Source organism: Palaemon carinicauda, chromosome 22 (genome assembly GCF_036898095.1).
Source record: "Palaemon carinicauda isolate YSFRI2023 chromosome 22, ASM3689809v2, whole genome shotgun sequence".
NCBI lineage: Eukaryota > Metazoa > Arthropoda > Malacostraca > Decapoda > Palaemonidae > Palaemon > Palaemon carinicauda.
In genome coordinates, this window is record NC_090746.1 from 111,913,339 (window position 1) to 111,927,585 (window position 14,247).

At 43.1% G+C, this 14,247-nt stretch overlaps 1 protein-coding gene across 6 annotated transcripts in view; it reads left to right on the top strand.

Annotated features, from left to right (window-relative positions):
• The first annotated feature begins 1,222 nt into the window (after positions 1–1,222).
• LOC137616684 (F-BAR domain only protein 2) overlaps positions 1,223–14,247 on the top strand; it is a 184,766-nt gene continuing 171,741 nt past the window's right edge. For all 6 annotated transcript variants that reach the window (XM_068346631.1, XM_068346632.1, XM_068346636.1 and 3 more), the window contains exon 1: positions 1,223–1,357. In XM_068346631.1, coding sequence (XP_068202732.1) covers positions 1,328–1,357 — 30 coding nt within the window. In that variant the 5' untranslated portion in view covers positions 1,223–1,327. The remainder of the gene's footprint in view (positions 1,358–14,247) is intronic.

Below are 14,247 nucleotides of genomic sequence, written 5' to 3' on the forward strand. Positions count from 1 at the left end.
GCTAAAATTATCGCATGGTGCAAATTATGTTGCATGAAGTATATCCCTAACAAGACTGAAAGTATGATTACAAGTAGGTCGAGGACAGTGGCTCCTCAACATCCATATCTCTGCATTGATGTTTCTTTAACTATATACAAATTTTAAGGGGGATTCTTGATTACAAATTTACTTTTGAGAAACTCATTCGGTCTGTTTCTTCTTCAATTGCACAAAAATTGCTGTAATGAGAAAATATATCAAGATTTCCGGTGATCAATAAATTCTGAAGAAGTGTTTTAATTCTTTTATTTTACCCTTTTTCGGTTGGCTCTCCTGTCTGGCCTTCAGCAGCTGACTCTCATTTTAATTTGTTGGACAAAAACTTGTGATCTAATATATGTATTGTTCCTAACCTGGATATTAATCTCTGGCTTCGTATTGTTCAATTAGTTCTTTGTGCAGGTTGCATAAGACTTTTCGTTATTCTAACCATCCCTTGCATTCTGATCTTCCCAGACGGTATAATTCTGTACATAGTACTAGGCGTGCAGTTAATCATATCAGTCTTGCCCTCCCTTAAATCCTGGAAATATCCCCTACCATATAATAGGTTTCTGAATGGTCATATAACTACTTTACAAATATGTGAATAGAGACTGGACATATAACCAGATAATATTGAAGTTCATATGATAGTCATTAATAGTAACGTTAGTTTCAGGAATTAACAACTAGGAACACAAGTAAAACTTACATCTCTGAACAACTGATTATCATTATTATTATTATTATTATTATTATTATTATTATTATTATTATTATTATTATTATTATTATTATCACTTGCCAAGCCACAACCCCAGTTGGAAAAGCAGGATGCTACAAGCCCAGGGTCTCCGATAGCCCAGTGAGGAAAGGAAATAAGGAAAAATATAAGATTATAAGAAGATTAACAACACTAAAATAAATATTTCTTATATAAACTATAAAAACTTCCAAAAAACTAGAGGAGGAGAAATACGATAGAATAGTGTACCCGAGTGTACCCTCAAGCAATGAATAATTACCTGCTCAATGGAATATAATTATACCTATACCTAAAGCTGTAATGTAATACTCATCTTTTTATTGATTTCTTTGAGTTAAGATCATCATAGCTTCTTTATTTATATGAAACAGAACAAATATTACGAACGCAAGCTTACATTACCTTAAGTGTATTTGAACTTTGGCGGGCAGAGCCGTCTCGCCAAGTCTCGTAAAATCTCGCAATAAGTGTCGCCATATTTGCCGTTTGTTATGATGTGGGCCGAAGCACTTGTCAACAATTAGGGGTGTTAACGCCATGGCCGTAGACTTCTGCGACTATTTTTGGGTAGGAATATCGAGGTTATGCCATGCACAAGCGAGAATGAACGTAGAATATAGTAGCCAAAAGCATGCTTGGTCAACTCACGAAGGAGGGTTGTCCTTAGGATTACTCGTCAGCTGATCCACCCACTTGAGAGAAACTCCACCACTTCAATTCACCCAAATAAACGGTTTTCACAACTTTATCACTTCATTGCACATGTTTTCAACGCCGATGTTCCTTTAATATCCTTCTCAGAGGTTTCTTTTGTGCCGGGGTTAGTTTTTGACCTGTTGGGAAGTCCCCGAAACCCAAACTTCTGAAGGGACGTTAGCCGAAGTAGTTTAGGCAAGAACCCCACCCGAGGATTTTAGGTTTTCCATCGTCAGCGTTTTACGTGTTCCCTGTCAAGCTTGTTCTTGTAGGCAATAAATAATTGTTTATTGTATCATAAATTTCAGTATTTGATTATCCTGCTTAATGGGAAAATGTTAGCCTATGTAATTTAGGCAAGAACCCCAATCGAGGATTTTAGGTTTCCCATCGTCATAGTTGTACGTTTTCCCTGTCATGCTTGTTCTTGTAGGCAATAAATATTTGTATATTTTATTATAAACTGCCGAAAGTCAAGATTTTGTGAACTTGAGAATGGTATGACATATCACTTTGCCTATAAGTTGCTGCTAACCTTAGCGTAGTTATATAAGCCTGTTTGGTGTGTTCATTAACCTGCTAAGTGTAATTTAGGGGTGTATGTATGATAGTGGCCACCTGCATGTATGATTATGGCTAACAGCATACGTCAGTTGTAAGGGGGCCGTTAGTCCTTCCCGTCCCCCCCCCCCCCAAGTTAGGTAAGTAGGTAAGGACACATGTAGGTTAGGTTAGGGGGGAAAGTTGGCAGCCTTTGTAGATTAACGGCCAGTTCCTCACGCGTTCCTTAAAAATGGACATCAACTAACCTTAACTTATCCCCCCCTAACCTAACCTACAGGCCATGTCTTTACCTAACCCCCTTACAGTGCTGTATTGTAAGTTAGACATAATACAACATACAGGTGGCCACTATCATACATACACCCCGAAAGTTGAGCTTAGTTGATGTCCATTTTTAATCCACAAGGGAGGAACTGGTCGCTGATATACAATGGCTCCGTAATTTATCCCAAAACTTTATTAGACAAACTAATATATGTTAAAAGCTATATTACTTACTTAACCCTTAGGAGCCAAAAAACATAAATGTAAAAAAGTGCTGAACTAAATTTGGTAAATATATTGGTTAATATATATTAGGTGAATTTGCATAAGTTGCCAATAATTCTAAGTGGATAACAGAATGGTGTTTCTAACCCTTTTGTTCATGTGTTTTGATGACTGGTGATCATTATCGGCACAAATCTATAGTTGTGGAGTGAAGCTGAAATTACACTAGGCTTTTTTAAGTACAGTACTCAAGAAAGTGAAAACGCATTGACAACCATCGACAACGTTTACAACTTACGATGTACCGACACAAAAAGAGACTGTTTGAACCCATAGTTCTCCGAGGACTTTGCCATCATTTTTTTTATTAAATAGCTCACCTAACCTAACCCAACCCAGTAAGAAAACAGGTCACTAACTTAACCTGGGACAAGCCCGCTGGCACCTGTTGCAACTTACGACGTACTGACACAAAAAGACATTGTTCAAACCCATAGTTTTTGAGGGACTTCACCTTCATTTTTTAAATATTTAATAAATAGTGGAGCCTTTGTATATTAGCGGCCAGTTCCTCGTGTTTGCTTAAAAAATGGACATCAACTAACCTAAACTTCCCCCACGTAACCTAACCTACAAGACGTGTCCTTACGTACCTACTTATCAGGGGCGCTAATGCCCCCTTGCGACCCCCCTTAGACTGATGTATTCAAAGTCAGCCGTCATCATACATGCAGGTGGCCGCTATCATACATACACCCATAAATAGTTACCTAACTACACCCAACCTAACCTAACATAGTAAGAAAACAGGTTACTAACTTAACCTGGGTCAAGCCCGCCGCCCCCCATTGTAGGTCACATGAAAAAATAATGAACAATCTTCAGGTAGAGCGGTACCGGTAGCACACTTTTCGAACACTCGGATTTGAATTTGGCTTCAATTTTTTAAGAATTATGTAAATATAATTATGTTAATGTTTATTTGCGCCTTGGTTTATTGTTTTCAAAATATTGCTTTTTTAATGCTCTAACATATTATGCATAGTATTTTGAGCTATCGAACAATGGCAACTTATGCAATAATACCTATATTAATTTCTAGTGAAACAAGAATTCACTCTTAACAAATGGAAGAGTGCTGGCTAGTTTGGCATTTTTCTCTGTATGACCAATGCTGTCTGGGGCTTAGTAACTTACGCATTAATAGACTAAAATGTGAACACCATTTCATTATATATCTAAGTCGTTTGTTTACTTTTGGGAGGCTGCATAGTAATGCATGCTTTGTTTTCATTCACTTTTGCCAGCTGTTGTTTATATGACGTAATCGTAACCTGGCATTTTGTAACCAATTAAGGTCCAACAATTATTTATGCCCAAGGTTCAGGATATTGTTTTACAAGAGCTATTTTTCCCTTCTCCGCTTCAGTTCCAGCATGACTGCGGTCAGAAGACGACGTTTCCAAAAGGGAAGTTTAATATATTTTAAAATTTAGTGTAATTTCATCTACTTCGGTACTTGATATGTTGAAAAGATGCTCCGTTCGAGTAGTGTTTAGGTAGTTGGGTCACCAAATTTTTTTCTGCAAAAATACTCACCCACTCGGCTAACGCTTGTAGCGCAACGTGTACTGCTTGCTAGAACAGATGTGCAATAAGATAATTATTATTTGTGAGTGAAGCTAGCCATAGTGGAGTAAGTAAAGAATATTTGTTGGTTCGTTGACTAGCTTATACGTAATTACGCTTATTAGTGTTGGTGACGACGGATAGAGAGATGAAGGATTCTCATTTTCTATGCATGGGGCAGGCCTGAAGACCCAACGATCTACACACATACCCTCCAATCATTATGTAGCTCTTGTTGCTCACCTGAAAGTAAAGAATATCCCATAAATAGTGACCCACATGATTGTGGTCTGCAGCTCATTTATGTACCACTTGCCAGAGCTGAGGATCAGTGAGATAATGTTTATTTGCGAGAGAAGCGAGCCACTGCAAAGCAATAACCATTTAAAGGATTTGATATAAATAATAGGTAATTTTCATACCTTAAGCTCCCACCACTAACATGAGCCATATATATTTCCAACAGGTTATTGTGTTGGCTATTATACATTTTTTCCTATTACTATTGATGCAAATCACCTTTTTTTTTTTTTTTTTTTTTTCTTTTTTGCGCACCCAAAACCACAATTGTTTTAACACTAATACAAACCATCGTCTTTGGCAGTTGAAATGATAATGAGATGTAAAACATGGTAGGTAATTGCAAGGAGGCAATCCCTCCCCTCGATGGCTCACTGACAGGTCAACACCGGTTGCCCTTTGTGCAGAGAACACTTCTGCACAGAGGCTTCTCCAAGCGACGAGTGTCGGGAGTTCATCCTCCCAGTGGGAATGGTATGGAAGGAGGAAGAAAAAGTTTAAAAGGGATTCGTCGCCTTCGAGGTCTTCCTTGAACCTTACCTGGTACCCTCCTATCTATCTCTTCTCATTTGGCCTCCTCCGGTGGTAAATCGAGTAACAGTAGTGACTGTTTACCTTTTAGGCAACTCTCGGGTCAAGGAGCTCTTCCCGTCTCCCCTAGCGAGGCGGCAAAGCCTTCCTCCTCCAGGGAGTCTGCATCCCAAAGTGGTTTGTGGCCTTCCTTGGGATTTTTGGGCTCCCCATTGAAGGATAGCCTACTAGAGGTGTTGGTTCATGGCACTAAGCAGGACAGTGCTTATGTTACTGTCGGAGTTGGCTTCGGCACTGCCTCCTTTAGAGCCGACAGGAGGGAATCCCTCCTGCTTTGTCTCTTTGTCCCCACGATCTTCGTCCTCTGCAGTAGATCCTTTTCTATTGGAAAATCTGTGGGGTAGCACTTACGCAAGCTTTCCCCCAACACTGTGAGCGTAGTGTTGACTGCCCTCATCCATCTGATCTCGCTGACCCTTTTGGGGACTTTAGGCAGACTCCCTCACAAGCGTGAGAGGTTGTCCCCACCTGGTTTCCATCTTCCCAGATAGTTCAGAAGTGCCAGTGCTACTTGACACCTGCACACATTAGCTTTTTAAAGCTCGTGGACGATTGCTCTTGCGATCATCTGTCAGACCAGTGGCTCGCCTAGCGCTCCACTGCTGTCTCGTGAGACTCGCCAAGTCTCCAACAACTGTGTGCTTGCCAGGTTCAATCACCATCACGCTCACCTGGCTAGGTTGAGAGCACAGCACGTCATCTGCTTGCCTGCTAAGCCCGCCCACCTATGCCTCTCATAAACTCACAACCTCTTAAGCAGACTACAGTAATCCCTCACTTATCGCAGTTAATGGGGACCAGAACCAACCGCGAAGTAGCGTCCCCCCTATTTTTTAAATACGTACATTTTTTTTGTGTGTACATGTACATGTATTTATAATAACAATAAGGGTATATTAACCCTGTAAATGCATATGCTATCATTAGAACATTAAAGAATCGTGTAAATGAATATTAAAACTGTAATATAGATTATATACTGTACATGAAATAAAGTACTGTATAAATACTGTATTATAGATACAGTATTTGATACAGTATGTATATGTACATTTACATTTTTCAATATTTAACTTAGCCGGTGATTATATAGCTGCAACTCTGTTGCTCGACAGACAACTCTACGGAAAAACTCGCCAGCGATCGCTACACAGGTTGCGGGTGTGCCCAACAGCGCCATCTGTCGACCAGATACCCAGCTCTCAATGTAAACAAAGACTCAATTTTCTCTCTGTTGAGGTGTCGACAAGACGTACTTTACTCGCTGTTGCTAAACTGGAGTTTTTTACATCTATTTGGTGAAGTACTATATTCTAGTTTTGAGCTTTCGCTATGCAGGTGTTTTATCTTCATCTTAAATCTTGAACTCGTTTTGGATAGATTTAATTATGGTGACAAAGAGAGTATGGACTTTCTTTCACTTTTAAATGGCCGACCCTTCCCTTAGACGGAAGTGTGTTTAGGCTTTTAGTAATTATCTTATCACGTTATAGATTTTCCTCTATATATTTTATATCTCTCCGCCTTTATTAGGCCTCTTCGATTAACTTTCCATTTATTATAAACATATAAAAATAAATTTTAATGTTTTGTTTATATGCGACCTTTCCTGAGAGTAGGCGGTCCTAACTTGGAAACCGAAGTTAATCAACGTTGAGCCCTTTATATCGTAATTAGCTTTTAAAGAGCTAAGGATTTAAAACTTTTTAAATGTAATATTTTATGAAAGAATTTCTTTGATAGTCTTCGTACTGTTTTCAAAGATGAACTAACGTTTAGTTTATTTATGCTACGCAGTTGTTGACGTTCAGGACGTTCAACATGCGCTCTATCGTTACGATAGAGAGAGAGTGTATCACGGTTTCACTTTGCAGTAAGAGTAAATCGATTCTGACGTTTTGTTCTTTCTTTCTTAGCTTAAATGTTTTAAATTCTATTTTAAAGGAACTTTTTATTTGAAAAACCTTTCAGTTTTTTCCTTTAGTCAATAACATGTTTTTTTGACGAAATATAATTGGGCTCTTCTCTTAGGTGCGAAATCAAGAGAGAAAGAGAGAGAGAGATAGAGACGGAGGGAGAGAGAGGAGAGAAAACGTTCCGTTCAAGCGGGTAACGTTGTTCTCGAGTTACTCTCGTCCCTAGTCGCTGTACGGGGAGGAAGGATAAAACGTTTTTAGTTTTTTATTCTCGTCCCCAGGCTATGTGCGGTGAGAGATTGAAAACGTAGTTTATATGAACTAGTGTTTAGTCTCTTTCCCAGCCACTGATTTTTTTATCTTAAAATATGTTTTCTGTTTTTTGCTGGTATTAATGAGCTTGCATTATACGACTGATTTCGCAATTACTACCTTTTAATGAAGGGTAGAATTGCGTGTTTCAGGTAGAAATCAGTAAAAGTATTCGATTTCAGTGAATTAAGTGCAAAACAGAAAATCGAAGTGATAAAGTGATATGCGCAAAGTGTTACAGTGTTGCGTCCGAGGGTTCGTCTGTTCGTGCCTGTCGTTCACCTAGTCCGGGACCTCTTGCATGCTCCCAAGCCCAGGGGAGAAGTAATGTCAAACGACTTATGGGTTCGAGAGGCCTTGATCAACGAACAGACGTTTTCCCTCTATGGTATCGGGTGTATCTTACCAAGATCTCCCCTACCATAAGACGAGAGAGACGTTGTTTCTCCTCGTCATCCGAAGGCTTTTCGCATAAGAAACCTGTCACAAGGTTTCGAAGCCCTTAAGCGAAAGTCAGTCCTTTCAGGACAGGTCCAGCGTCCTGGTTACAACCATTAGGACAGCTCTGACCCTATGCAGTCATCGGATAACTGCTCGCCGCCTAACAAAAGCGTAACACAGACTCCGAGAGTATTTTTTTGTTGGCAAAGTGTTGCGGTCACAGACGTTACCCTCGTCTCTTACCACAACCATTTCCGTTGATCCTTAATGGGTTGTATGGCAAGACATGCAGTATATGCTTGCCTCCCTTATGGAAGACTATTCTGCCGATTAGTCCGTTGAGTCTAGCCGTTTATCTCATCGATATCCTGGCTTTCAGCCAACCTAACGTTCCTTTGTGCTTACTGTTGACGTTGGCGTAGCTTAGTCACGTCAGTCAGGTTGTTTAGAACCACACTCGATGCGGTCTCGTGTGGTTTTTCAGCCGCATTTGGACGTTAGGCCACTTGCTGATGCTCCTGTTGACGTTCAAGACGTTCACTAACAATCGGAGTTGACTTGTTTTGACGCTGTGCGTCAACCTCTGCATTCTAGAGTTGTTTTGACTGCTCAGTCTAGGCAGTCAAAGCAGTCACGAGTGGACGCTGTGCGCCCTCACGCACCTGTTGTGGTTGACAGTTCAGTTGTTGACAGTTCACAGACTGTCAAGCAGTTACATGACGTTGCGTTCTGGTCCGCTACTAATGCACCAGTGAGTGTGGACTCTGCTTGTAAAGCATTGCCACCACGGTAGGTCTCTCCCTTGCTTGAGACTCAGCTTTTATCGGACAAGGTTCCTGTAGATGAGGAAGTTGCTGTTCCCCCTCCTACTGATATTCCCTTGAGGACTCTGTCAGATGGAGAGGAGCCTAAAGCTGCTTAGCCCCCTATGGACTTTAATTAAATCATGATGATTTTTTTAAGGATCTTTGTCCGGATCTTTTTGTAACTGCTGCTCCTCGTTCGCCTAAACGTCAGAGCTTACACTAGGCCTAGCTACTTCGAAGCCGTTGTTTTTAAGCTAGTGCTCTCTCGCTCTCCTAGAGAGCTTTACGTTGGCTAGGCGACTGGTTTTTCACCAGGAGGAGTTTGGGGGATACAGCCTTTGCTTTCCCTTCTTTTAAACTGGTTTATAGAGCGAGAGTCTGATATGACACGAGAGAAGTTCTCGGCTTGGGAGTTCATGCCTCTGCCCAGATAGACTTCTCAATTCTCGTAGACTCTCCCTGGCGCATGACCAGGAGACGCTCCAAGTTTTTTACAGGTCAACTTCACAGCTGTTTTCGAGCCTTTGAAGTTTTGCTGTACAATTATGTCATGCATAACAAGGCTTTCGGGGATGGTAAGCGGTACCGCCTCAGTCGCTAACCCCGTCTGTTGCCGCACCTGCTCCCGTAGACCCTAAATGGGCTTTGCTGCAAGACATGCAGTCCAAGCTTGCGTCCTTGATAGAGGACTTTAATGCGGAGAAGGTTGCTACCGAACCTTCTTGCCAACAACCTTCCAACCGGTCGGTTGTGCGCCCTGTTGACGCTGAGGTAACCTACTCGCGTCTGCCAGTTGAGGTGGTTCCTCCACCGATGCGACCCAGTGTGGGTTGCCAGCCGCACGTTGACGTTAAGCGACGCTCGGAGGTGGTTGTTGACGTTCAGGACGTTCAACAACCAGCAGAGGTGACTTGTTTTGACGCAGTGCGTCAACCTCAGCAACCCGGTAGGGTGTTGACTGCACAACCCAGACGGTCTAGACAGTCTCGGGTTGACGCTGTGCTTCCTCGCGCACCCATGGTTGTTGACAGTTCACAGACTGTGCAGCAGTTCCATGATGTTGCGTCCAGCTCCGTCACGCATGCACCAGTGCGACCGGACTCAGCGAGCCAGACGTTGCCCACTCCGTTGCCGTTTCCTCATCAGTTTTCGGATGAGGAACCCTCTGATGAGGAAGTTGCTGAACAACAAGACGATCAGCCCCCAGAATAGATCAAGCCCTGCTATCCATCCAGAAGATGCTGAAGAAGGAACGCTGCTCAGGCAGGCTGTGGATGAGTCTGGTAGGGATGCTGTCATCCGTGGAACAATTTGTGTCACTAGGAAGACTACACCTCCATCCTCTTCAATAACATTTAGCTTTTCACTGGAAAAAGGACAAGACGCTAGAAGCGGTCTCGATCCCGGTTTCCGAAAAGATAAAGTCTTGTCTGACTTGGTGGAAGGACAATATCAACCTAAGAGAGGGTCTTCCCCTGGCTGTTCAGACTCCCAACCACGTTCTCTTCTCGGACGCATCGGACGTGGCCTGGGGCGCGACACTAGACGGTCGGGAATGCTCAGGACTGTGGAACTCGAGTCAGAGGAGCATGCATATCAACTGCAAGGAGCTGTTGGCAGTACATCTGGCCTTGAAAAGCTTCAAGTCTCTCCTTCGAGGCAAAGTGGTGGAAGTTAACTCGGACATCACCACGGCCTTGGCGTACATCTCCAAACAAGGAGGTACCCACTCACTGACGTTGTACGAGATCGCAAGGGACCTGCTCATCTGGTCAAAAGGTCAAGACATCTCCCTAGTAACGAGGTTCATCCAAGGCGACTTGAACGTCATAGCAGATTGTCTCAGTCGGAAAGGGCAAGTAATTCCAACCGAATGGACCCTCCACAAGGATGTGTGCAAGAGACTTTGGGCCACTTGGGGTAAAACCATCCATAGATCTCTTTGCAACCTCGCTGACCAAGAGGCTTCCAATCTATTGCTCTCCAGTCCCGGACCCAGCAGCAATACATATAGATGCTTTCCTCCTAGATTGGTCACATCTGGATCTCTACGCATTCCCACCGTTCAAGATTGTCAACAAGGTACTGCAGAAGTTCGCCTCTCACGAAGGGACAAGGTTGACGTTAGTTGCTTCCCTCTGGCCCGCGAGAGAATGGTTCACCGAGATACTTCGATGGTTAGTAGACGTTCCCAGTAGTCTTCCTCTAAGGGTAGACCTTCTACGTCAGCCACACGTAAAGAAGGTACTCCAAAGCCTCCACGCTCTTCGTCTGACTGCCTTCAGACTATCGAAAGACTCTCGAGAGCTAGAGGCTTTTCGAAGGAAGCAGCCAGTGCGATTGCTAGAGCAAGGAGAGCGTCTTCCATTAGAGTCTACCAATCGAAGTGGGAAGTCTTCCGAGACTGGTGCAAGTCAGTTTCTGTATCCTCGACCAGTACCTCTGTAGCTCAAATAGCTGTTTTTCTCTTATACCTGAGAAAAGGACGATCCCTTTCAGCTCCCACTATCAAGGGCTACAGAAGCATGTTGGCATCGGTCTTCCGGCATAGAGGCTTAGATCTTTCCAAACATAAAGATCTGCAAGACCTCCTTAAGTCTTTTGAGACCACCAAGGAGCGTCGTTTGGCTACCCCTGGATGGAATTTAGACGTGGTACTAAGATTCTTCATGTCAGACAGGTTGGAGCCGTTACAATCAGCCTCCCTGAAAGATCTCACTCTTAAGACTCTTTTCCTGGTATGCTTAGCCTCGGCTAAAAGAGTCAGTGAGATTCATGCCTTCAGCAAGAACATCGGATTTTCGTCAGAAAAAGCCACTTGTTCGCTACAACTTGGTTTTCTAGCCAAAAATGAGCTGCCTTCTCGCCCTTGGCCTAAATCTTTCGATATCCCCAGCTTATCGGAGATCGTAGGCAATGAACTAGAAAGAGTCTTATGCCGTGTTAGAGCTCTTAAGTTCTATTTAAAGCGTACTAAACCTTTACAAGGCCAATCTGAAGCTTTATGGTGTTCAGTTAAGAAACCATCCTTGCCTATGTCAAAGAATGCTTGGTCAGACTTTATCAGATTGTTAATACGAGAAGCTCATTCACATCCGAGTGAGGAAGACCCAACTTTGCTTAAGGTGAAGACGCACGAAGTTAGAGCTGTAACAACTTCCGTGGCCTTTAAGCAAAATATATCTCTGCAAAGTATAATGGACGCAACCTATTGGAGAAGCAAGTCAGTGTTCGCGTCATTTTACTTGAAAGATGTCCAGTCTCTTTACAAGAACTGCTACACACTGGGACCATTCGTAGCAGCGAGTGCAGTAGTGGGTGAGGGCTCAACCACTACAATTCCCTAATTCCTTATCCTTTTAATCTGTCTCTTGAAATGTTGTTTTTTTATGGGTTGTCCGGAAGGCTAAGAAGCCTTTCGCATCCTGGTTGATTTGGCGGGTGGTCAAAGTCATTTCTTGAGAGCGCCTAGATTAGGGGTTTGATGAGGTCCTGTTGTATAGGTTGCAACCCTTGATACTTCAGATCCTAGGGGTCGATCAGCATCCTAAGAGGATCGCGAGGCTCCGTAAGGAAGACGTACTTAAAAGGCAGAGTAATTGTTCAAGTCGACTTCCTTACCAGGTACCTATTTATTTTGTTTTTGTTATTTTGATAACTTCTAAAATGAAATAAAAAACTCTTAACTCATAAAAGTGTAAACATATATTACTGGTCTCTACCCACCATCCTGGGTGTGAATCAGCTATATAATCACCGGCTAAGTTAAATATTGAAAAATGTTATTTTGATTATAAAATAAATTTTTGAATATACTTACCCGGTGATTATAAATTAAATGACCCTCCCTTCCTCCCCAATAGAGACGCAGTGGGACGAGGAGAAAATTGAGTCTTTGTTTACATTGAGAGCTGGGTATCTGGTCGACAGATGGCGCTGTTGGGCACACCCGCAACCTGTGTAGCGATCGCTGGCGAGTTTTTCCGTAGAGTTGTCTGTCGAGCAACAGAGTTGCAGCTATATAATCACCGGGTAAGTATATTCAAAAATTTATTTTATAATCAAAATAACATTTTTACATAAATAATGTATAAAGGTAATAGAGTGTAAGTGTACATGTACTGTACATACATAGGTAGATATGAATAGTGCACATGTACACAAATATGTTTTTAGAACTCTTTCATTCTTTTTACAAGATACGTAACTCACCTCTAACAATGATGATAAAACACCTGTGCAGTATGATGAAGGTGAAGAAGATGAAGGTGATTTACTGCACAGGTTAATGAGAGCTTCACTGCTCCTCAGGTGACACCTCATCGTCAGTTGATCGAGGCGGTGGATCATCGACGGCAGCTTCCGATAGAGCTGGAGAAACTGCAGGAGGCGGCGTAGTGGCTCGGTGGGAAGCCAGAGAGGCAGCAGGAGGAGTATGCGATGCTTCTGCAGGAGGTTTTTGTCGCACTAGGAACATCGTGATGGGAAGTTGTTGACCTTTTTTCATCTGAGCAAAGATGCTCTTGTACGACGCGCCATTACACCGTCAATGTGGTTACTGAATTCAATGGCTCTGACCATGTTATCATCAATTTTTTGCGCCTTTTGTTGCATAGTCCGTGCCATGTTGCAGAGCTCTTGCAGGTTGTCCAAAGTAAGGCCACGTTCTTCAGCTTCGTCGTCATCGCCGACATCGGCTGCCTCTTTGTCTTCCTCACTCGCCGATCATGTCATTCCGACGAGGTCCTCTTCGGTTAGGGGCTCCGAGTGGCACTCGATCAGTGAGTTGACGTCTTCCGTCTTCATGTCGGAGAAACCTTCATTGGCTATCAACCGTGCCAGCCTCACAGCCTTATGTATGTGGAGTGGTAAACTTCGTCTGGCGTAAATTCCTCACAGTCATGAATGACGTCTGGCCACAATTTTCTCCAACTTGCATTCAGTGTTTGCTCTCTCATCTCATTAAGAGTGTTCTGAATGTTGGCCAGGCACTTCGCAATGTTGTATTCCCGCCAATATATCTTGAGGCTGAAGTCTTCGTCGCCTTCATCGATAGAGGAGATGAGGCCCTCCATCGTGGACCTCGTGTAGAGGGTCTTGAAGGCCCGAATGACCCCCTGATCCATTGGTTGTATGAGGGAAGTGGTGTTGGGGTGCAGGAACTCCACTTGGACCCCGTTGTAATGGAGGTCTGTTGCATGTCCTCTAGCACAGTCCATCAAGAGGAGGACCTTAAAGGGCAGCACATTTTCCGCGAGGTACAGTTTCACCTGCGGGATAAAGCAGTTCACAAACCAGTCGAGTGTGAGGGCTTTGGTTATCCATGCTTTTTTATTACTCATCCAGTAGACAGGCAGCAAGGCTTTGTTTTTGTTTTTCAAAGCCCGAGGATTCAGGTACTTATAAATTAAGCCGGGCTTAAGCATGAAGCCCGCGGCATTCCCGCACATGAGGAGAGTGACTCGATCTCAGTGGGCCTTAAACCCTGGCTTCTTCACTTTGTCGTTGTAAAGGAATGTCCGGGACAGCATCCCCCTCCAGAAGAGGTCAGTCTCATCCATATTGAACACCTGCTCCGGGAGATAGTCACCCTCTTTAGTTAATTTCGGGAACTTGTCCTTGACGTAACGAAGAGCGGCCTCTTGGTCTGCCGAGGCAGCCTCCCCATACAAAGGAACGCTGCTTAGGCCAAACCTAATATTGAATTTCTCAA